The sequence below is a fragment of the Accipiter gentilis genome, chromosome 32, assembly GCF_929443795.1.
Source record: "Accipiter gentilis chromosome 32, bAccGen1.1, whole genome shotgun sequence".
Classification (NCBI taxonomy): Eukaryota; Metazoa; Chordata; class Aves; order Accipitriformes; family Accipitridae; genus Astur; species Astur gentilis.
Window position 1 is genome coordinate 4,153,611 of NC_064911.1, and position 16,410 is coordinate 4,170,020.

Sequence of the window (16,410 nt, forward strand, 5' to 3'; positions counted from 1 at the left end):
GGACCTCTTCTCAGCCTTCCCGCCATACCAGGAAGGCCAGACTCCCCTGCAGCCCGTCTTTGCCAGCCACCTTGGGAGTCCGCCCAGGAGGAGATGCAGGAGCCTGGCTGGCCGCCTGCAGCCTCTCGCTGCAGCTGCACAGCAAGATCTCCCATAGAACGCACTGCGTTACCTTCGTGCTGTTCTCGATCTGTACTGCCTTCCCAAAGTTGCACCAGAATTGCTAATAGGAAGGAAAACTGTAAATTTACAGCTCCTATCTCCATTTTTTTCTGATAGAAAAAAAAGCGCCTCAGTTTCCATTGATTGGCATATCCAATAATCACACATCAGGGTTAAAGACTGGCAAATACAGGTTGAACCTGATACAAGGAGAATTAAACCATTGTGTATACAGATATTAATTGCTATAAATATATGACCACACAACATAGGGTGTTGAGTGTGGCTAAGTGTGAGTCTTGCGCTAGGTTTTAAAACACATTCACAAAATCACGTAATTATTTCTGCAGAGTGATGCTTAATGTACTGCTGTGTGTAGTTTACATGCAGATAAAAGAAACCTCCACCAACAGGATTAATAAAACTCACAACATATGTGGTATGTGTTTTTTATGCATTGCTCTGAAAAAATTCTGCAAGCTTCTAATGCAGTACTTTCATATGGCAAAGACATATAAAATTGAAATTGGGAAGATGAGGTTCTTGGTATCTGCTGGAGAAGAGCAGGGGAGTTGAAGAGATCACTGCAATATTGGTGCTGGGTATTTCTGCTGTGCATGTAATTGAGGTTTTTTTCCTGATTCCAGGAAAATCTCTGCAGTGCTTACTTCGGCACAGAAATAAAAGGTCTTTTACGTCAGCCTTATTAAGAACACTACAGTGGCAAAAGTAATTGGAACTGTAACTTGCAGTGTTAGAAAGCCCATGGATTTATTAATCTCATGGCTCTTCTCAACGAGGCCAGAATACATACATTCTCAGTTACTGCTGCAGGTGTGAATTTTGAACAGTAACAGCAGCCAACCACTGCTGTCATGGCAATGTGGAAGTACTCTGTTATTCAGCACATTTTTTACTAGAGGGCAGCAGAGCCTCAGTGAATTCGCTGAAGATCACTTGGGTTTGATTTTCCCAGATTTTAAAGAGGGTTGGTAACTTTTAGAAACCAATATATTTGTGTGTGCCAGCTCTTTTTTTTTTTTTTTTTTTTTTTATTTTTAAACAACACTATTCTGTGCAGGATTAGTGACTAGCCAGTTTGTGAAGGCAAGGTTAGTACTCTTGCACAGACAGTTGGAGCATGGGATTCCTGGGCAGACAATATGAATTATTTGCCTGTGTCTGTAATACATTCCAGGCATGTAATGTGCTCAGAACATTCCCCCACCCTCCCACCCCACTGCCAATCTCTGTCAGCCCAGCTCCAGCTCCTAACCATTTTGTAACCTGTGACACAACCGTGAGAGGTATCACTAGAAATATTTGTGATTTGGGGAGAAGGTTTATGGTTTATTGCCAAAGTGCTGACAAAGGAAACGATGTCTTTACAACAGCTGATTTAATAGTTCTCTGGTTGAGTTAAATCCAGTTCAATCCCCAGCCTTCAAACACCTGTGTGCTTAAATCTGTTAATTTGCAATTGCAAATAGATTCCATTAATTCAATAGTTACCACATTGTTGATTTCAGTGGGAAGCTCACAGTAATGGAAGTATGGATTTAAGTGTTCTGAAAAATTAAGTTTTGCTTCGTAGCAAAACTGCTCCATCATTGATTACAGTTACAGAAAAAGTCTTTCTTTAAAGTTGTTGAAGTAAATTCATTGGTTCCTTAGAATCCTGATAGCCATTCCCCTCAGCACACATATTTTATCCCAGTTTCATGTAATCCTCCGCTGGCAATGCAAGACTGTTAGGAGCTGCTATTCCAAAGCCTTTATTGTACTATGTGGATGGATCCTGAGCTGAATCATATCTCATAGAATGCAAATCCTGCAGACACGAGCAAGGAGCAGACTCTGGGCTATATAAATAGTCTTGACATATGTTTTCCAGGGGATAACAATCTTTCTCCTGCAACATGTCTGAAAATTGTTTGCTACATGTCTGCCAGAAGCCTAGCCTCCCTTATGAGACAAGAGTCGTTGGATGGGGTCTTTCTTCTTTCTCACAGGGGAGAACATGAGCAGAGCTTGCCATTATCACAAAAGATTAAGTCAAGTTCCTGGCATTTGGGGAAATTGCAGGCATTGGCACACCCAACATGCAAGAGACAGGCCTTTCCCTGGGAAAAACGCCTTTGTGAGCGTGGTGTCTCACTTGTCAGGTGGCCTCTTGGCCGGTACTTTCCCATGATGTGTGCCGTGGCTTGGCAGAGAACACAGCTTCCTGGTCATCTCCCAAACACACCTTCAGTTGCACGCTGAGATTGGAGGCTGCCTGCATAGCCTGTGCCTGCTTTCGTAAGAGGCTGTGTCACCCAGCCCGAGCAGAGGGTTCCCAGCTCTGACCGAGTGCCAAGGGCAAGGACAACTCAGCACTTCCAGCTTGAGTAACCTGTAAACACCTTGCACCTCTCGAACCTGACAGCAATGGGCTGTACCGACAGGGGCACAGCCAGTAGATGGAGGGAAGGGATTATTCCCCTTGTCCTGGCACTTACTAGATGGCATACAGAGTACTGCATGCAGTTTTGCCCCCCCGCAGTGCAAGAAGTACATGGATCAGCTGAAGTGGTCCAGTGGAGAACCACCAAGATGGTCAGGGGCTGGGGCATGTGAGGGTGAGAAAAGTGTGATGGAACTGGGCTTGCTCAGCCTGGAGAAGGGAAGACTGGGGTTAATACATGGAAAAATACATGAGGACAAGCAGGCAGTGGAGCAGGTTGCCCAGTGAGGTTGTGCAGGCTCTGTGCTTGAGGGTTTTCACCACCTGACCACAGAAAACCCTGAGGGGCCTGGTCTGATCCCAGAGGTGGCCCTGCTTGGGCAGGGGGTTGGACTGGAGACTTCCCGAGCTCCCATCTAACCTGAGTGATTCTCTGGGAGGCTCAGACTCCTCTACAGCTGGACATACATGGTTATGTCTTCTTCTGTCTGAGGCACAACCTTAAAATAAAATTTATCTGCAGATCTCAATTCTCTATCTTACAATATATAAAAAGAATTTGTACCTATGCTTTCTAAAACAGTCATTTCACATTTTCTTTGTTCTTTAAGAAAGCATTTACTGAATTAGTGTGATGAGTCTGTCTTACTTTAAACACCTCCTTATAGAGTGCTATCACAGTCAGAACTGTCCATCCCGTAACAGCTCCTCCTGGCCAAACCAAACAAACTTAAAGAAATCCCGTCTCTCTCTCAGCAGTTTGCTGTGCCTCTGACTACTTTACTGACTATTAAATAACTCAGTAAATGAATGTTACAACATAGCTCTTGTTATCTGATGTTGAGAAAACATCAGAGTACAGCAGGCTGGGGAAATGCTCCATGATACTAGAGACGTTTTCCACACTGTACGACTTCAGCAAAGAATATCCATTGAAAAGCGAGGTATCCAGAAAAGAAATATATACAAGCATTTGCCTGTCTTTGTTGTGCACAACAAGTGAGTTTTCTTTTTCATTGCTGCTGCTGCTGTAGATGGTTACACTCTGCTCTGGAAATCGTCCCTTGACTTTTTTTACCCGGAGCTTTCGAAGTCCCCAAATAGCCAAGTATTCTGTTGGGAGAGGAGCGGTGCCACAGAAGGACAGCTTCAGATCCCACACCCTTGTGAAGTTGAGAAGCATCTCTAGCACGGAGGTGTCTGTGAACCAAATGGTCAGGTGGCTATTGTAGGTAGTTTTTTCCATGGTAGAAGGCAGCACGGTTTTGCAATTGCACATCAAGTTTGCCAGGCAGTAATCACAATCACGGATATCTGCTGAGCAGCTGCAGTTGCGAATTGTGTTTTCCTTGGTGAAAATTAGCGTATGGTTCTTCTGACTTCTCACAAAACTGCCAGTGATGTGCATGCCAAGGAAGCCAGCCAAAATGAGAGCTGGCCAAAAGGAGAGAGCAGGGAAGGCTATTGGCTTCATTAGTGCTGGTGCCAAGCTGCCAAGCGTCTCCTCCTTTTACTCAGCGAATTATATCACTCGGCTTTACCTACTGAGGAAAAACAATTTATTATACTAAAGACCACTCAACAGTTAATATTACTTTGGTTCTCCCACTCATTATCTGTCTCATCTCTTTAGAACCATATTGCAGTTTTGCAGGTTGCTCTGCATTAGAGGGGAAGCACAGCTACACTGATTCAGAAAAATGAACTGTGACACATGTGTCTTTTTTCATGATTCTTCTTTCACTCCTCTTTTGCTCTAAATGGTTTCATCTGCTTATGGGACAGCTTGGATACCCTCTTCTCTATCCAGGCAGCTCCTTTGCCTGCCCTGTGTGAAGGTAAGGGCAGGACTCCTCCTAGTCCTTTCTCATTTCTGCTTTCTCTTTGCTTCCCAACAGATAGAGGTGAGAAATGACCCTGCTCCCCACTTCTCTGAGTGAGGCAGTCTGAGAAGGGCTAAAGACGAGCATTTTGTTTTACACCTGAATTGCTAAGTAAGGGTTGTGATAACCTTCCCTTTAAACTGAGTGTGGGATATACTGGGCAAAGGGAGAAATGAAAAGGTGGTTAAAGGCAGAAGCACTGCTGGCTGCAGCACATACCCTTCTGAGCTATGTGGCATGCTGATAAAACCTGCTTTTGATCCATGTGAAGCTACATCTGCTCCAGCCTTAACCTGTAAGTTTTGGGGACCAAGGACCATGTCTGACCATGCTCTGCACAGCAACTAGCATAGGATAGATCCTGGCTTTGTTGGTTGCTCTACCCCACTTCATTTACACCAGCAAAGCAAAGTAGCAACTCCACACATGCTCATGACAATGGAGCAAATTTCCATCCCAGCCATGCTCCACTTCAAATGGTCGGGAGCATGTTTGGTGGGGACTCTTGGATTATCAGCTATCAGCCCTTTAGTTTTCAGCACAGCATTGGTTCTTACCAGGAGCATCTGGGTTCTCCTGGCATATTATTAGATGATGGTACGAGCAACGATGCAGAATGTAATTTCTCAAAACAAATTACTTGTAATTTAATGTTGGAAAGTTTGTCTGATTTGACTGTAATTGTTTTGAAGCAGCAAGAGACATTAGAGCCAAATTTTGACCAAAGGTGAAGGCAGCAGTAGGGCATGCACTGGGCAGAATTTGGTCCTTAGCATATGAAAAGATTGATCCATGTCCAGAATGCATGTCTCCAGCACCTCAGAAAACATGGCAATACACCTACAGTTTTGGAGAAACATACCAAATAAACAGGAAAATAATGGTACTTATAATAAAAACACAAATTGTTTTTGTCTGTTATTCATCTTCCATCATTAGACAGTGGAATCTTCTGCTATAAACTTCATGGTCATTTAACAGACAATTAAAGGAAAGTGTTTTTAGGAGCACACTAAAGTTCTCTTAGTCACTAGCACTATGATATGCACGGTAGTTTACCAGGTATGTGATTTAGATCTAAATGTTTTAAGCTCAATTCCTGCTGAAAATTCAATTGAGAGTGTTCTTTGACTAATACTAAATTCTAAAAAACCCACAAAACTGCATCTTGACAAAGTAGTTTGTGTCCTACTTTCCACATTTCTCACTTACAGAGGATATACTCCTCTAGTCCACCTTTTTTTCTTCAAAGTTTGTTCTCCTGTCAGTGAATCTGTAGAAACTGTGATGGTTCATAAGTGACCAGGACTTTGCCATTCATGGGAAAAGGAAGAAAAGCAAAAGTCACGTGCACATGGGAGAAAAATCTGCACATAACAGCAGTTGAAAAGTAATTAAATCCTTAAGATTTAATAGGAAAATGATGTAAAAAGAGAGACAGTGCTGTTGAGCTACTGCATACATCACTTGCTTACTGGCACTTGCCTGTTGTGTGCAGTACAGATCCCACCATTTTGGGAAGGATGCCACAGGACTGGACTTCAGAGAAGAGCAACATGAGTGAAAAGATGTGGAAGGGCTTCCCTTTAAGTAAGATGGGACTAGGTAAGGTAGGAGTCTAGGTGGGAAAAGAGATGGAAAAGAGATGGTTGAGCAGGATATGGTGGTGACCTATAACAGCACAAATGACATGGAGATGGTGGGTAGAGATCAGTTTTTCACTGCTTCTTCCAAGAACAAGAGCAAGACATCTCAAATAAACCCACTAGCGTCACAGCTGACTTGTTGATCCTTAGCAAAGGATGTTGGGGGTGCAAAATTTTTCACAAACTCAAGGCAGGACTGGATAAGTTCAGTGAGGAGAAGTCCACTGCGGTTATCATGTACAGGTGGGAGTTAGAAATGCAGAAATGCCGAGTGTTCAATTAAAATCTCTTTTACTTAGTTCAAACTCATATTGTTAACATTGTCTAGGAATTCTTCTTACCTCCAAAACAGATAAACTCAAACTGAGTTGTGAAACAGTGGTGATATTACAGATTTCTCATTTATCACAACTGTTACCCATGGTTAAGGGCTGAGAAAATAAGCACAGTATGGAGGTCTAGTAATAGGATTTTCATTGTGATGCATGATTAGATGCTTAGATACTACAGACCAAATTAATCTAGCAGTAATGATACCAAAACAGCTACAGCTTGGATGAGCCTGACCTTTGAAGTTAAACATTAGCTAACAACTGGACTGGTATTTCTGGTATGTTCCGCAACATGGATTAAATATTTGATTTAAACATTAAAATGACTGAATCCTTCATTTAAGAAAACATCATACTAAATTCAGGGAGTACATACAGAATTAAATCATGTTTGAGTCAGTTTGCGTACATTTACACTATATAGGTCTTGTATAAGAATGGCCATAATCTTATCAGACCAAAGATCCATCTAGGCAAGTAGCCATGTCCATGTGCAGCTGTAAGAGGGTGTGTACGAGAGATTTCGAATAGGACAAGAACATGTGATACTTACTGCTGTAACTTTCTTTGCCCCCAACTATTTTCAGCACAGGGCCTTCTGTAGCCAGGTGTGGTGCATCAAAAGGGGTGATACTGCTTTTACTACATAACATGTGAGGACTTATTAGTCATAAACCATTAGAATAAAATACTTTGATGCAGCCTTATTAGTTTTACCTCTTGATTCCTTTTCATATTTTTTTTCACTACCTGAAGAGTGGAGAACCTTTAGTTCTCTACTGTCTTGCAGCCAACCGAAGAAAATTCTTGGTTTAGCTTAGCTGATAGCATTTGGACTCAGTCCATCAAAATCCAAACACAATTCTAAATCTTGACATTCCAGGAGATGTTATCTCCCTAAATACTTGCTATCCTCCTCTGCTCCCTGCAACACAGAAACATTCCTATCAAATCAGTTCTCAGCATTTAGTTTTTGTGTGGCTTTGTTGAGTGATATGCAAGCAGTGAAATATATGTTGCAGGTTGTCTGTCTGTGAAGTGTCAAAGTCACCTGCAATGCACCTTTACCTAAGCTACCAATTATCTACAGGAAAATGTGCATTATATGGCTCTTAATCAAATTAATTTGCTGTCTGCACTGGTTAAGACTTGGAAAAAAGTTGGCTTTAATTTTTAGGGGTGGGGGGAACTGCCCCTCGCAAGGAAGAAGCAAGCTAAAGCATAGATAAAACTTAACGGCACTAGCTTGATGACTCTGAGTTGTATCTTTTTGATTATTACTGCTGTCAAGGCACTGTTAGAAGGGACGGGGTCACAACTTAGCAAGGGGTTCTTTTCACTAAAAGTCTGGGGAGGGGTCTTTAGCTTGTCTTCCCCAGGAGTAGCTCAAGAGTCTGAGTTTCAGTAAGGAAGATGAAGAAGAATGTGAAGCAAAATTCACAGACGTGGCAGTTGAGGGACAAGACTTTGCCAGAGTAGAAGATGTGGGGAAAAGAGAGAGGCTCAAAAAAGAGCATGTGTCTGAAAAACATGGCCAGGGCCTGAATGTATGCACCTGCAGGATGGCGCCTTGTTATTATGAAGTAAAATAGTTGAGGTGATCGAAGTTTAATCACTGAAAGGACTGAAACACAGAATTGTTAATGTTTGGGTTTTTTGTTTTTTTTTGGTTGTAATTTGGTTTGTAGATGTCTTGGTGAGCTACACAAAGAATAAACCCTCTGCCTCTCAGGAAGTACTTTTGAAGTTGCAAAAGCTAACAGTTATTTTCAAAAATCTTCCTCTTTGCAGAAATTCCTTATATTTTGGATTGCTTGTAATGCAAAGATGCCTTCAGTAGGGCTCTTGGAGACACACAAAAGCTCTTTGTTGTAATATTACCATTAAGCTGAAAGAAAATATGGGGTGATTATCTTGCCTATTGTGGATCTGTGTTCTCTATCATCTCCAAATTTACAAAGAAGGATGGAGTATCTTCAGAAAACTAGAAGATTTGGGCTGTGGGATGCATCTTTACACCATGATCTCTCTCTAAGCGTTACCCGCTCCCCTTAACAGAGATAATTTATCCTTTGAGCTCACTGAATTATTTTTAGATCTAACCTATAGAAACCCAAAGAATGCATCAGATTGTGCTAAGTGTCAAGAATTTCCATACAATTTTCTAGGGAAGCTTGGTGAGTATGCCTTCTTCTCTTCCCTAATTTTCAAATCAAGCTTAGCTAGACTTCTAGTATAATCAGTACATATTCAGAGACTAAGCAGCAGTCTCATCATATGCATTTAATATGCATGTCTTCAGCTAGTTCTGCAGCCTTCTTCCTTGATTATGGCTAGGAGACAGAATTTCAGTGATAAAACAACCCAAAAGTCTCGGTCTATGTCTTATTCTTCTGCTATGCTACCAACTTTGGCAAAAGGAGGCTTATCATACAGTTATGGAAAAAACATCTATGAGTGTTGTTTCTACTTTAAAAATCTGTAGCTATTTAAACACTCATCCACCTGACACAATGGATTTTACAACTTGTTTCCATAAGCCATTTGACATTTCCTTGCATAATATAGCATAGCAGGTATAACAGTCCTGTAAAAATCATATAAGCATTTTTCAGCTTTCCAGTTTATACTAGCAGATTGCTGAAATCAAGAAATGAGAATGGTATTTCAAATCTGCACTTGGGAAATTATCTGAATGCTCTTCCCTCACAGATGGTTAACCAAAACCTACCTGCTTTTATGTATCTGTTCTGGTGCAAAGAATAACTCCCTTGTCTACAGAAACTCAAGCTAAGAAGGAGCTTCTGCATTTTATTTCCTTATAATTGTTCAATTCAGCTGTTTTAGACAGTCATTCTTGTCCAACCTTATACCCAATGTTCATCAGTCCTTGAAAGGGGCTGGAGTAATAAAAACGGTAACATATTTTCATACCAGAAGTGATTGAACTTTTTCATTAACCAGTTGCAGTGAGCTGATTGATAAATACATTTGGATTAAAATACAGAATGGTTCTGTAGCCTAAACGTGGTATGCACTGGAGGAGTCTTGTGCTGTTGCTGAAGGTTTGGTTTAAACTTTTGAGTAAAAGAATCTAGAGCTCTACGAGGCAGCAAGATGACCTCCAGCAGAATTAACACCACCTTGGGTTCATCTCTTTGTCCAATGCAGCAAAGAAATAATTTGTCCAAAGGGATGGTGGTTTATTCTAACAACATGGTTTCTTCATGGTGTTATTATTTCTAACAATGTCCCAAACAACCATGTTTCAAATGAGTGGCATAGGTGGGATGTAATAACATGCCCTTCACCCAACTGCACTGATACTTTTTCTAAGTTGTTCTTATACAGTCAGCTAACAATTACACAGTGTTTTGAAATTATGTGCTGTGATCGCAACGTTTCCTTTTATCAGTTACTGGTCAGTTTTTGTTACAGCTGCAACCTTCAACAAATCCACACCCTGCATAGGTAAATTGGAGGTAAAGCCTACTTTCCTTCCCTTTCCATCTTTACATAGTCCAGTTTTGGAAATATAATTAGGAGATGAAAAACCAGCAGGCGAGTAAAACTAGTAGATAAATAGCTGCTGAGTCATACACCCCACACCACCTTGCTGTCCAGAGTCACAATGTGGGAAACATTTAGTGTTTGAGAATGAAGAGAAAAATTAAATCAGTATATGGGAATGACACAGTGTCTTGAATAATAATTCGAATGTATCGCCCCAGAGGTCTTTTATTATGTCTGCTTTTACTTACGCCTGGGTAAGCAGTCACCCAACTTCACTGAGCAGATGTAGAGTACCACTACCCCATGGGAATTACTGATGGTTGATCCAGATCTTCTCCAAACAGCTGAGAGTGTTTCCCCAGTGGTTATCTGCCAGTTACAGCATTAAAACACTTCAGAAAGGTTTTGAAGTGTGGATTTCGGTTTCTATGAATTGAAGAGGTACCTCAGTTCAGTTATCAGAAGGCAAAGATTCAGCAATTACAAAAAGAGTACCGATAGAAACTCTGGCACTGCAAGGGCTTTCTGGGAAATGGGGAGGTGGAAGTGGGTATGTTCAAGACCAAGAGATTCTTAGTTGGCCTGAAGATGTTAATCATCAAGAAGGCTTTGGTGATGGGTATAATCGTCTTGATTTTCATTTGGCATTTAAGCTTCCTGAATTCCAAAGCCAGCATCCAGTTTTCCTCGTAGGCTCCATTAGAAAAGTCTTCCTCGACATTGAGGGGAAGCTCTTGCATCACACCAAGTTGGAGGACTTTTTGTTATGGCCAGATCCGTTTAGCTGAATACTTGGAGAACAGGGAAGAAAGGTCAGCTCTAAGCACCAAAAGCAACTCCGTAACAACTAAATAAGTCTCTAGTAAAGCATGTCTAGGAGTACCTGGATACAGTACTTAAACCCCAGAGCACAGACTCCGCAGACGCAGGTGGACAAGGAGGAATCCACAGCAGCCTGTATGGTGGAACAAGGAGGTAGTTGTAGGTGAAAGAGGCAGCTGTAGAGAGAAGAAGGGGGAAAGGTGGTGATAAGGGCCTGGGTGGAGGAGAGGCAAGCGCAGCCCAGAGATGGGATGGAGAAGTGAAGGAGAAGGAAGGAGTAGGAAGCCTTCCTCAGCAAATCAGGAAGCTCTTTAACAGGGCAGAACATACAGAAAGAGTACAAAACTGATGTCCTGGGGCAGTTTTTTTTGCTAACTTTACAAGCGTGTCTTGATAGAAAGTAAAAGAAAACGAACAACATTTCTCTGGAAGAGCCACCCATTCTGTTTCTGCTTTGGCTCCTGATTTGTGTGGTTTCTATCCAATCCAATATTTGTTGTTCAGTATTGAGTTGTTCCTTCTATGCAAAAACTGGGGAAAAACTAGATCCCAGCAGCTGCCTCGGAGTCCCTCCAGCCAGCAGTGCTGGCCTGGGGAGGGGTAAGGCAGCCACCGCTTTGGAGCTGGGATCTCTGTGACAGAGAGGGGAGAGAAGCTGCATTCTTTGCTTAGCAGCAAACAAAAATCCTAATGATTTTGAGGGAATTTTACTTGCTTCCAGTAGCAATACCCTGCTTCTGAAAAAACAATTCTGAGTGATCTAAATCTAGCAAATCACTTGTTCATTTTTGTCCTGTGGGGGGGGCCTTTCAAGTGAAAATCGGACTAGACATAGATCCCACAAGAAAATGATTCCGGTTTGATTGCTTCAACCATGCGTATTTTCAGATGTGTGTCCTCTTTCCAGCATTGAAATCCCTGTTTTATTACATGTTATCCCAAAAGTTTTCTAGCACAAAATTCCATCCCTGCTCCTTTTTCTTTGCAGATTTTGATAGCTAGAGGAGATTTTCAATGCTTATTTAGTAATAGTGTCATTTCACGTTTCTGAATTTGCTTTGATCATTCCACTTTTTTTTTTTTTTTTTTTTGCTAATTGCAGATCTGTGTATTAAGAAAACTGCAAAAAAGCAATAAAAAGCCTTTGACTGTTGTGTGAGAATGCTACTGTCTCAAGCAAAGTTAATCCTATTCAATGGAAGTCCCAAGCCTATACAATTAATTTCTTCACAGGGTGCTTTCTTCCATTCTCTATTCAGAAAAAAACCTAATTAAAACCCCTCATTGATCACTTGTGTTAACATGTGCCTATGTGAAAATGCTGTATTAAGCAAAGAGGAGCTTAAATCCATATAATCTTGTGCAGCTTGAGTAATGTACACAGGATGAATACCAAAACCCGCGATTTAGATCAAAATAGCGTGAAAGGCTGGACAACACCAAAAGCATTTAGAAGAACGATGAAGACTGCCTCTTTCTTTTCCTGTTTGCATGCAGGTATGGGAGGGATGTTTAAAAAGATACACTGCATTTCAGAGAGAAGGTGGCAGCAAGGAGGTGGGTACAGCAGCCTAACTGGGCTGATCTCACTGGGGCAGAGGCATTACTCACCTGCCATGCAGAAACCTCAAAAGGGAGGCAGGGGGAACAGGAGCGCAGACAAGCTCCCGTTACTCTAAGGAGCATAGTATGCCCCAGGCTTGCCTTCATCTGTGTGCCCTTTCGGTGATATTTAATACTGGTCTAACCTGTAAAATGTTTGTTGAAAAAGTGTTTTTTAAAGACTGCACAGGGCTACCATTGGGTGGCTGTGCTGTGTTCACATCATGACTAATTGGAGGTTTTTGAAATGCAATTTCTTTGGCATTTGAAAGAGTAAACTGAACTCTTTTTTTTCTTTTTCTCAAAGATAATGCTAATAAATTTGCTTGAAAGCCTGTCAGATCTTCTGGAAAAAAACTTCTATTGTTAAATCATAACTGAAAAGAATAACATCTCTGGTTTGCAGAAAGGTATGCACATGAGAAAGGGTAAGGTTAGTTTTTAACATCTACTGAACTACACAAGTGTTAAAAGGCAAGATTACAAGAAAATGTAAAGAGTTATGTAAAATGCAAAGAGTCAGTCCCTTAATAAGTCTAGTCTGAGTCTTCACTGCAGAGTAGCTACATTATTTGACCAGAAAGCCCTAGGGAGGCTCAGGCCTTGAGAGAAACAAAGTGCTGGATTTGACCTTTTCACTCCATGGGAGTTTTAGGAGTTCCCAAAGAGGGCTGATGGCAGAGAGAGAGGTATTTTGTTTTCTGTCTTTTTGTTTAAACAATTACCTTATTTATTTAGCTATTCCACAGATAAGTGTAGAAAAATAACTTTGTGATAAAAGCTGACGTTCTACAGACTTCCAGGATGCAGTGTGATCTGTGCTTGTTGTCAATAACTTGAAAATTGTATTTGCATTTGCTTGTGCCACAAAAGCCTGGGCTGCTGTCATTAGGCTGAGCAGCCAGTGCTGTAGCAGTGGTGCTGTCAAGTGCAGTGGAACAGATTCCTTCCCAGCAATGACAAAAATGCAAGATAAAATAGGCGATTCTGTTGCGTTGAATTTGAACAACACACAGACCCTTGAAAACATTTGCGTATGGGTATTTTGGTATTCAGTGTACACAGACTCTGGGACAGACAATTCGTCTTAAAACAACTCTGCAAAATCGTCAAGCCTGTCCATCCCATGCAAAGCTTCTGACCATACTGGAGGCAGAAGTTACAGCAGGGGAGGTTGTGACATGTAACTGCAGGGAGGCAGATTAATAGGAGAAGACTCAAGGGAAAGGAGGAAGCCTTGTCCTCCCAAAGAATTGGGAGTGGTGATACCTCCCTTTTTCCCTGGATGAAGGTCACCCTCGGCAGATCACAGCTTGATTATTCTCAGCCCTGAGAGAGTAGAAAGGATGCATGTGTAAGGCCTTCATTTTCATGCCCCGCTTCACATGTGCGGTCTGCACTTTTCCTAATAAAGAGCTTTGGACCAAGATGAGTGGCAGGATTTGCTTTGCTAACCTGGAGGTGTGCACACAGTACATGCTGTCCAGGAAGGCTGACACACACCTATCTGGGTATTCACCTTTGAATTGCACCAGAATAAGCATTTACATAAATGAAAAGTGAGAAGAAAGTGGTATAAAGCTTTACCAGCTTGGGAGGAGAGCACTGTTCTGCACAGCTTTACAAAGCAGCGGCCCATCAAACATACCTTACACACTCAAGCACCATAGGCAGGATTTGTCATTGCACCTGTGTAACCGGATTGAAATCAGGGATATAAATCTGATCTAACGAAATGGAAAATCGGAATTTCATTTCTAGCAGTGCCATTATGGCAGTGTGTCTCCATCCTTCCTGTTAGTACAGCCTATGACTACAAGTCCCAGTTTTCTGTTCAGTGGTTATGAAGTGCTTTAAGAGTCTCAAAGGGAAGGCATTACAGAAAAATAAGTTTCCTCCTGTTACTATCTAACCAGGCAGCTATTCCAGCCTGTTGACTGATATTTCTCTGCAGTGCCTTCCGTAGCTTTCAAATAACAGAAGCACTAGTAGCTTGAACTCTTGTCCTGATGCTTATGAGAGAGCCCTGTACCAAAAACGGGTCAGAAATACAAAATTGTGCCCTGGCTTTGTATTTAAGAGAAACCTGAGAGTACACAGTTATATGTTACACTGTGAAGAGATCTTATTTCTACTCTAAATTATAGATTAGTACTTTTCAATAACTTCCTTGTTCACTTCTTGAATGATCTAGCCTCTTGCCTTCCAATAGGCTAATTTTATTTATTTTTGTAGAAGAGAAGCCTTAGCAAATACAATTTCCTTCAGTACCGGTGCTGACTCTGAATGCACTGAATGTATGTAAGCTACAATGTTTGGGGGGTTGTGCTTGTTGTGATTTAAAGTCTGAGTATTCAAAAAAAAAAAAAAAAGAAAAGAAAGTGTATAAGTGTCTGCATATGCATAAAGCATGAATTTTTATGTTCACGAATGCAAAAGTGCACCACGTTTTCATACAACAAGTACTTTTGTAATTGTAAGGTATGCACAATCAAATCCCTGTTTATTCATTTGTCCTCAGAAAGGGACATCTTCTGCAAAATCAGGTGTCCAAAGGATGGGTGGTCAGCACTGCCTGAAAATCAAAGTTATTCTTGGTGGCTCAAGCTGAGTTCTTGAACACTGGGGTACTAAAATTAAATTCAAAACTATTTTTTAAAATTCTCATTTTTTTATGTCAAACCAACTGCTCCCTGGAGCAAGGGTACTTACACTGAGTGAGCTTTAGGAAAGAAAGCTTGACTGCATTTTTTTTTTTATTATTTCCCAGTGCCCTTTCTAACCTGACCTGGACAAAAGTTCAAGTTAAGCATTACACTAAATTAAAGATTTGCCAAGCCCAAAAGATAATGCTTACTTCATGCATGAAAATGTATAAAAAGTGTACTTTAACACTTAGTTTTCTATTGTTCAAATCCTAAATTAAGAAAAAAAGATGTGAGAGGAGAAAGCTACATGATAGAAAGCTGTTAAGAAATGTTAATGGTCACTAAGCGGGTGGAGACTGAAACTCTGGAGCAGGGCTTCCTGGTGTCAGGTATCTCGGCTCCCGTTCCCTCGCTCAGGTAGTGGATGTCGTCATTGCTATTGAGACTCCAAAGCTATACAGAGATGGTGTATTTACCTTGTTTTGCCCTTACTGTATCAGTGGCTTGATTTACAAATTAAATGGCAGAATAAAACCCAGGTCCTAGCTGCTCTTTCCCTGATCCTCCTCTTCCAGTGTTCTTCTCAAGGCAGTTTTAACTGAATAAAATAACTCAATTCCTGTCAGCTGGAATAATTCCCACGGACACTTCCACCACCTTTAAAGACTTGCCTAAAGAAGTATTTGCAAAATGGAGCAAAATCATTCCACCATTCTTTGTGGTTATTATTCATGGAGCTATTAATTATTACCTAAGGCATACAGAAACAGCGTATAAACAATTGCAACACACGAAAGACAAACTTCGCAGAATCTGTTATTTTACCGTGATTACAAAACAACAAATCTGAAAAAAACCCCCTAAACCTGCCAGGAACAGAGTTACGGGCAAGGAAATAATTGTGCTGGAAGAGAAACAGCCTCATTCATAAAAATATAAGCTATTAAAAGTTCCTCTGCTATTTATCCCCGCCTTTTAGAGCCAAAACAAAGACAGCGACTTACTCTTTCTCCAAATGCCAGCGGATGGGTTCGTCACTGCCCGGCTTCCCGCTTGGCCGAGCCTGCCGAGGCAGGGATGCTCGGCTGCGGCTGGGAGCGGGGTCAGCCTGCGGGGCAGGCGACAGTGCCTGCTCTCCCACTCGCTGCTGCTCTTTTATGTTTTCGTGGGCCGGCAACCCATACCGTTCCCCTGACAACCGGGAGAGCCGTCCAAGTTCTACCCCTATCATTAACTGCGGCAGGAATCCCTACCTGTCTTTGTTACGTCAGCTCGCACGTCATGTCATCGGGTGTGCCGTCGTACACGAAGGTCTCGCCTGGAATTGCTTAGAGGTGATCGATGGCCTCCCCGCTT

The 16,410-nt window shown here is 41.6% G+C and overlaps 1 protein-coding gene across 2 annotated transcripts; it reads right to left on the reverse strand.

Moving 5' to 3' along the window:
* Positions 1-1,544: 1,544 nt before the first annotated feature.
* Positions 1,545-16,149, reverse strand: C32H21orf62 (chromosome 32 C21orf62 homolog). 2 transcript variants are annotated; one of them, XM_049835299.1, is made up of 2 exons: positions 16,059-16,149; positions 1,545-4,152 (listed from the first exon to the last, which is right to left on the reverse strand). In XM_049835299.1, the coding sequence occupies exon 2, from the start codon at positions 4,080-4,082 to the stop codon at positions 3,408-3,410; it is 675 nt and encodes a 224-aa protein (XP_049691256.1). In that variant the 5' UTR covers positions 4,083-4,152; positions 16,059-16,149; the 3' UTR covers positions 1,545-3,407. The 2 variants fall into 2 exon arrangements, with proteins under 2 accessions (XP_049691256.1, XP_049691255.1); XM_049835298.1 differs by having other exon boundaries at positions 1,545-4,149; positions 16,059-16,132.
* Positions 16,150-16,410: the final 261 nt, after the last annotated feature.